The sequence below is a fragment of the Entamoeba invadens genome (assembly GCF_000330505.1).
Source record: "Entamoeba invadens IP1 unplaced genomic scaffold scaff_1105074726121, whole genome shotgun sequence".
NCBI lineage: Eukaryota > Evosea > Mastigamoebida > Endamoebidae > Entamoeba > Entamoeba invadens.
Genome location: NW_004443566.1, coordinates 23,118 through 32,037, shown reverse-complemented (window position 1 = coordinate 32,037; position 8,920 = coordinate 23,118). Strand labels below are relative to the sequence as shown.

At 26.2% G+C, this 8,920-nt stretch overlaps 1 protein-coding gene across 1 annotated transcript; it reads left to right on the top strand.

Annotated features, from left to right (window-relative positions):
- Positions 1-288: 288 nt before the first annotated feature.
- On the top strand, positions 289-1,851 carry EIN_256560 (hypothetical protein; the record flags this gene model as incomplete). Its single annotated transcript, XM_004259080.1, has 1 exon — positions 289-1,851. One exon carries the CDS (start codon positions 289-291, stop codon positions 1,849-1,851), a length of 1,563 nt encoding a protein of 520 aa, XP_004259128.1.
- Positions 1,852-8,920: the final 7,069 nt, after the last annotated feature.

The window sequence follows — 8,920 nt, the reverse complement described above, 5'->3', positions numbered from 1 at the left end:
AACTATAATATTTGGGTAAACTATTCAAAACATTACAAAACCATCGTTTCCTATTTTTACTGGGGTTTCGACGTTTTTCCCAACTCCCATTTTTAAACACATTTTGAGTGTTTTTTTTTGTTAAACAAACAACTTTTTTGGACAGATTTTTTTATTTATAAATCGTTGTAAAATACCTCAATCATTTTTTGAATGTTTTTTAAAAAATTATTCTTGAAAACGTCAAGAACATGGAAGAATTATTAAAGTGCTATAAAACCCGAACATATATAATATATAACATTAACAATGAAGTGTGCTGCCTCAAAAGCTAACTTTTGCTCTTCCAGAAGATATTGTGGAAAATCTCCAGAAGTTGACACAAACATCATTTCCGTCGATTTTAGTAATCTTCAAACCGAAATTGAACCTCTTCAAAGTGAACCCCCAAAGTGTCCGTCGTGTGCTTCATATTTCACTCTTAATTCTTTTACGGAAGATGGCAACATAACTTGTCCATTTTGCAATTCAATAACTCACGTGTCTTCTCCAAAAGATCGTTATATATCAGAAGAGACTGTCGAGCTTGTGATATCTCCTCCCGAACTTCAAAAACTTGAAAAAGTCGAAGAAAAGACCGAGAAAGCTGAAGACAACAAAACAATTGTTTTCTGTATTGACGTGTCAGGTTCTATGGGTTCTAGGCCAACCGACAAAAATGGGAAAACATTGAACAACACTTCTGTTTTGGAAGTAATCAAGTCAGCAATGACTCACCAAATCAAGGCGATGATCACTGAAAATCCACATCAGAAAGTTTGCATTGTCACATTTGATAGTGACGTCACAATCCTTGGAGACTGCACAAAAACACCAATAAAAGTGAACCGCAGCTTCATGAATGACTTTGACAGTTTAGTCGACATTGCAACCGAAAAAATCGAACTATCAACACTTGAAATTTCGTCAGAAAAAATCCTTTCATCGCTCAAAGCACTTCATTCAGGAAGTTGTACTGCTCTTGGCCCAGCACTTTTGGTCTCGACAGTCGCTGCTGGAAAACAAAATAATGGCTCTGTGATTTTGTGTACTGATGGTCTTGCAAATGAGGGACTTGGAAGTCAAGGAAGTCAAAATGAAAAAGCATTTTATCAGCATGTTAGCGAAGTGGCGAGAAAGAGTGGAGTCATAATAAATGTCAACACCGTGAAGGGGTGTGATGCTAATATGAAAGTGATTGGTGAGTGTGCTGTACTCACTGATGGACAAGTGATGGTGGTTGACCCAGAAAACATCACAGACGCGTTCAAAGGCGCACTTGACTCCGAGTTGATCGCAAGACAAATTGTTTTGGACGTTTTCCTCCCACAAAGTTTGTACGTCAAGGACGAATTTTCAGATGTAAAGGTGAGTAAGAAAAGTGTTGATGTTGGGAACGCACTTGATGACACAACTTACCAATTTAAATACGCCAAGAGAAATGGTGACGATAAATTGGATACTTTCACAGTTCAACTTGGGATAAAATACACAAAGAAGAATGGAGGAGTCTATTACAGAATCATCACAAGAAAAATCGAAGTCGCTAAAGAAGACGAAAAGGTCGATTTGAATGGAGAAGTGTTGCAGACGTATTACATCCAGCAAACTGCAGAACACAAAAGAAGAGGATCTATTGAAAGAGCTAAAGAAAATATTGGGATGTTCAGACAGGCACAACAAGTCTCCAAACAAGAAATGCAATCAGAATATAATACTTATGCAGATGACATGGAAGATAAACTCGAGGAAAACAACGACGAAGCATGGGCTGTTAATCAGACCGCGAGTAAGTGGAGCATGAAGAAAGCAAAGAAATTTAGTGGAAAATAATTCTTTTTAGCGATTTTTTTTCTATTTTTACATTAACATTTTTGTTTAAAAAAACCGTATTTGAAAAATACTTTTAAATATGATATTGAATTGAATTTGATATATTGATTAATAATTTTATTATTATTAATTGTAAGTATTATCGAATGTTTTTTGTTTAAATCGACAATTTATTTATATATTTTTACTTAATTTATAATATATTCAAAGTCTTTATAATTATATAATTTATAATTGTATTATTTAACATTTATTAATCAAAAACAACAAATAAACAAAGCAATCAATCAATAACAATCAAACAACTCATCTCTTTGTATCTTTCATTTCATGTTCTTGTAATTTTATGAAATGCTCTATATCATATTTGTTATTTAAGCGTTCTTGTTTTTGTACAATTTGTTGTTTTGATTTGGATATCATACCATTGAAGCACGAATCATAAATAAACTTGGAGTTTGGTCGGTTTTTAATCAACAGGAGGGACTTTTTTCGATATAATAGTCACGTTGGTTATGCAAATGTTCATACACATTGGTATAAACTCTTTTACCTCTGTACAACATGTTGTTTCTAAATGTCTTGTTTTTGTACAATTTTGGAGCAGATCAATAAAATAGTTGATAGTTAGGCCATATTTTTCATTCTATTTTTTAACAACATTGAGGCACTTTTTATAATAAAAAGCCGCAATAACCATGTAAGTGTTCATTTGAATTAACACTTTTATTTTTATAAGTCATGTTGATATAGAATGTGATAATATACGATTAAAACAATGTTCATTTGTTGTTTGATTGTTAAGACATAATTACTATGTATATATATTGAGGACAAGGATAGACTCTTTTATTCTAAAAGAGTAACAACAATAGGATTGGTGTTTACGGTAGATTCTATTTTTCATGCAAATATATTCAATATTTGCATGATTTGCCGACTCATCACGAGCCGGCCCATTTTTAGGAGATCGTATTCTAATTGGTTAATATTTATAAAGTTGATCAAAAAGAAACAAGCCATTTTTTATAATAACAATGTTTGTTGACCAAGTGGGAAGGCGTCATATTCACTTTTGATAATAATAATAATAATAAAAGTGAATATAATAATATAATAATAATAGTAATAGAATAAAGAGAGTATTTTGGTATTTTTGACTCGTTCACCAGCGACGCCTTCATTGTTATGTGTTATAAATTTGGTTTGGTTTTGTCACTATTTCAAAGAAATAGTGAAAATAACACATAATATATTCTTACCACACTGAAAATGATTTCTAAAATGTTTGTTTCTCATATATTTGTATCATTGACAATCGTGTTGGTAATACAATTTGTTGTTTTAGTATTTAGTCATAGTTTTTATGCTTTTTCATATCATATTCATTTCAAGTTTTTGAGAAATGAGGTTGACTGTATATACATTAATCCACTTGGTCTTGTATAAAATAGATTCGAGATAATAATAGTATGATCTACTTTAGATCATGCGATTATGTCTAACATGTCATTCTTCAGGTCTGATATGTTAGATTATAAAATTCTTGCTTTAAATATCAATTGTTTTATCTATTTTTATATTTTGTATTTTTGTAAATAAATAACACGATAAATTATTTGAATCTGTTGAAAACACAATCACTTTGGATCTTTTTATGCTTTTTGTTGTATTCTTTTATAAGTATTCAATGCACTTTACTTATTGATTGATTATTTTTTCTGTTAAATTAGAACCCAACAATTCTTTACTTAAAATATGGGCTATTTAACCATCAAAAAACAATGCAACGCCACCTGTCTCTTTTTTCATTGTTGTTTAGTCGTTTTTATTGATATTTATTTATATTTAAAAATTTAGGTGTAAAATTTAAGTTTAAATCAAAAATAGTTATTTTAAAAAATATTTTTTTATTAAAAATCATGTATGTTGTCAATATCGTTGATTTATAGGGTGGTATATCTTAGTGATTCTTAATATGTTCACAAATCAAATTTTAATTTTAAGTTATGTCTTGTAATTTATTAATTATTATTATAATGATTATATATTTTGTTGTTTAAAAAATCCAAAAGCAATTGTTATTTTAAAAGTCAAGAAATAAATATAAAAATTGTCTATCAAAATATACAACAAAGAAAAAACTAAAATTAATAATTAATTTATAAAAATCAACACACAAGTTATTTATACAAACAATTTATTTTATTTTGGGAAAAATGATAAATAAAAAATATTTTTAGTAATTGAATATAATTTTTACATATTTTTTGAATTTTTGATTGTTGGAATTTTAAAATAGACCCTTTTGTTTCGTCCTTTTTAATAAAGTTATAATTTTATTAAATTAATTTTTTCTTACATTTGGTTTCTTTTTAGTAAAAGAATGGTGCGCTGTATTGAACCTTGGGTGTTGAGACTAGTGTACTAAGTATTCAATCTGGGCTTCGATCCATCAGAATAATAAGTGTCATGTTTCTTAACTTTAGCAATTTTGTTTAAAATCATCTTCTTTTGTGTTTCAAAACCCTTGATCTGGGTTTGTTCTTTATCTTTTTGTTTGAAGTCTTGTCTTTGTCTGCTTGCTAATTTGACTGTACAGCTATCAAAGCAGTCCAGTCCTTCTTTTTTGCTACAAATACTTCTTTTTTTCATTCTTTAGTTATTTTGTGTAAATAGTTATTGAATTCAAAACTTCAACGTCTGTTTAACTCGTGGTATATTTAACCGTAAAAGACCAATCAGCCAAGTCTTTAATTGTCTTATTCGTGTTCTCTTTTGCTGTTTGTACATATTTCTAAGAAATATTTATTGATTGTTTATATTATTGATTAACTTTACTATTTTGTTGTTGTTGCAAAATATTTCATAGTTGTGAAGGCTTTTTACACATAATGATCTGAGTTATTCGACAGCTCTTACAGATAGAGTAATTAATTAATGGGTGACAGATTTATTTTAAGTAATTTAATAAGTCTTTTATAGAAATTGTTTTTTGTAAAAAAAATAAAAAACCAAAAACCAAAAACCATCTTTTTACATCAATTAATCCCTATATTTTTGTCACCCAATTTTCCTTTCATCTGTAATTACAAAGTTATAATTAAATATAATGTTTTAATTTTAAAACCTAATTTAATTATTTCCTTTTAAAAAATGAATATTTGGGATGTTTAATAAATATTATTATTATTTAAACTATTATTTAATAACAAAACTAAAAAAATAAATAATGTTAATAGTATTTACCAATCATTTTATTTTTTCTGTTTGATTATAATAAATATTATTATTAAAAATAATAACATTTTTATTAATAAATGGTATTATTAACGTTATTATTTCCCAACAATAACGGGAAAATACTGTAAACTAACCAAGTTAATAAAAAAACAATTTGAAGAATGACGCTTTTTGGTGTGGGTACTTTGCAACATATTAAATACATTTTTTTCAGAAAGCAAACTGACTTTATGAATATTTCCTTAAAATTATAATAAAAGTAATTATAAAAATATAATAATTTTGTAGTTTTAAGGTATATTATTAATGATATATGTGAATATAGTATTTTATAATAGTAAAATATAGGATTTGTCAAATACTTGAAATAGAACAACTATTGATTATAGATTAATAAATTAAAAATAACTACAAAAAAATAGTTTTTGTTATAGTTTTAATAATAAAACATGTTCAATGAAGAAGTTAAATTATGAAAATGGTTTTCAAAAATTAAATTGTTTAAAACAAAGTGCATCCTAAATCTACATAATTTATATACTACTGGGACTTTAGGAAGTTTTAAAAATACTGCGGTACAGACTTTTGAACTACAGTTTATTTTAATTATTTAAAAAATTAAAAATTAATAAATATTATACAATTTTTTATATTATTAAATAATTTGAAAAACATATTTTAGGTTTTTTTAATATAATTTATTAAATATTTAGTTTATAATTATTATACAATGTATAGTTCCATATATACAACAAAAAATCGACTATCTAATTGATTTGTATTACAGTTAGTTCGGTTTTAAATGAAACAAGTCTCATAACAATAAAAATTTGTCTCATTACTTTGTATTTTGTTTGATAAAAAACAAAAGTGTTTAAAAACAAATTATGTTTTAAAATAATATCAAAATGTCTAAAAACAAAAAATAAGTCTCATAAACGTGTAATTTTATTCGATAAGGATTATAACTTTTTTTGAAACCAATAACCGAAAAAACATCAGACTTTGTTTTTGATGAAACCCGTTATAAATTTAAACACTTAAAAACAAAAAATTATTCAATCTATTTTTTTATTCATGGACAACTTCGGGTATATACCACATTCAGAATTTATGGAATTTATCGGTCCTTTGAATAAGCCATTAGACCAATTATCACTTGATGATTTACTATCGGAAGCTGCTTTTGAAAACAGTGCACAGCTAAGAACAACAACTTCTCAACCGATAACACCAATGATAATAGAAACAATAAAACTTAAAAGGCATTATGTAGCAGTGACACAAAATAAAAAAATTCTTTTTTCGTCTTTATGAAGAACATGGCATAGCAAAAAGATTCACATGTCGATCAATTCAACAAGAAATTATTTGAACAAACTTAGAAAAAAATATGGATATTACAAAATCAGTGAAAATAGGTATAAAACGCACATGTTATCTTTTGTGTCAAAATAGCATGTCACTCAGAGAAACAAAAAACAACTAGCCGAAGAAAATTGCGAATCTGTATCCATTTCAACTGTTAAGCGATACTTGAAAAATAGCGACATTATAAATAGCGTGGAACTTGAACCTCTATCTTTTACAGAAGTTACCATCAGAGGAAGAAACGCAAATTTGGTACAAAACAAAGGGTTACGAGTTTTTAGACTTGGTGAGCTAGTGCAACTTCAGAGAAGCGGATACGCAGTTGTTTTTGTAAATGAATCTCACTGGAAAGTCGGAAATGTTCGAACACGTTCATGAGGGAATCGAGGAACAAAACACATTTGAACGACATCTCTTAAGATGTTTAATTTAAACTATGTCTGTTGTATTTTATAGTCAGTAAAAAAAATATGTTGAATGTTTAATGAAACTGAAAATGGTGAGATGTTTTTGGCATCTTTTCGTTTTCTTGTTGAGCATTTTGTTGGTTTTTTGAGAAATACAGTTTTTGTTATGAACAATGCTTCAGTTCACTTAGCAAAAATAACTAGCGAAGCAAAAACTATGGGGTTTAAGGTTTTATTTAATGTCCCGTACTCTTCAAAATGTAATCCAATAGAGATATTTTTTTCGGTATATGAAAACATGTGTTGGCAAACTTAACAATGATAACGTGCTAAATATGCTTACTAATATGGCCAGATGTTTCGAGGAAAGAGAAAAAGGATAAGTTAGAAGGTGTATTGGCCATGTCATCGAACCAGTTTTGTTAAAAAATTTTTGCTCAAAGTGATCTTTAAGTATTTTTTTCTTAAATTTGAATTTTAAAACGGGTTTCATCAAAAACAAAGTCTGATGTTTTTTCGGTTATTGGTTTCAAAAAAAGTTATAATCCTTATCGAATAAAATTACACGTTTATGAGACTTATTTTTTGTTTTTAGACATTTTGATATTATTTTAAAACATAATTTGTTTTTAAACACTTTTGTTTTTTATCAAACAAAATACAAAGTAATGAGACAAATTTTTATTGTTATGAGACTTGTTTCATTTAAAACCGAACTAACTGTATTTAACAAAAAAATATACAGATGTATTTTATTTTTTAATTAATTAAAATAGTTTTTATTAATAATAATTATTAATAAAAGTCTTACAAAATACAAATTTTTATACACTGCATAGTGACCATACTGTATGGTTGTTTTTAATTATTACACTAACTAACTGAATTATTTAAACTACTAATTATATAATTTAGTTAATAAACAATTAAAATACTGAAGGTGAATTTCGAGATTGTCACGAGACAAGTAATCTTAAGATTTTTTGGGTTTAATTAATTATTTTTTGTAAATCGGCGTTTTATTTATTTCTTTATTTAGTAACAAAAAATAATATTTTTTAAAACTTTATAAAATTATTTTTTTTTCTAAATTTACAAATTGTTGAATTGATTACAGTAAAAGGAAATATGGGGATGATAAAAAGGGAGAATGCTCGTAACTATTGGTTTATTTCAATTGAAAAATAATAAAATTACTATTAATTTTAATGTAAATTATTAATCAAACAATTAATAAAATGAAAAAACCAAAATAAATTATATTAATTATTTATTATAAATAATATTAAATTAATTAATATTTAGATTAGCATCCCTTTATTTCTCAGCACCCCACTTTTCCGTTAATTGTATATAAACTGTAGTTCACAAGTCTGTACCGCAGAATTTTTAAAACTCCCTAAAGTCCCGTTTTTTTTATTTTTTATTTTTTCTAAAAAACAAAAAATCGAAATTACAAACTTAATTTTGAAAAAAAAAATAAAAAAAACAAAAACATATGTTTTGTTAAATTGTTATTTGCCGTTTTTTCTGTGTCAGTTTATTTTTCAGATATCTGTATAAAGTAAAATTTATAAAAATTGTGTGATTGAAATAATTAGATTGTTTTTGTTTATAAAAACAATTTATGTTTTTGAATGAGAATTAACATGAAAATTGTTTTTAACAACTTAAATAATATAAAATTTAAGCAATAGTTTTTTCTGTATTTGTTTATAACAGAATTTATTGGTGATCACATGTAAATTAACAACAATAATCAATAAAATACTATCTATTTTTATATATTGAAATTATAAATTACAGTTTAAAACATGGAAATATTATTTTTATTTTTAAAATAATTTTTATGTGTTTAAACACAGTTTATGTCAATAAAAACGATGTTTTGTTTGATAATAATAGTGTATATTTTACGTTTTATTAACGTAAAATTATTCATAAATAATTTGATTTTGAAGATTAATTCAAACTTCATCTATGAATCATGACTCAAATATTATGATAAATAGATGAACAAACTGTATTATTAAAAATGCGATTAGAAA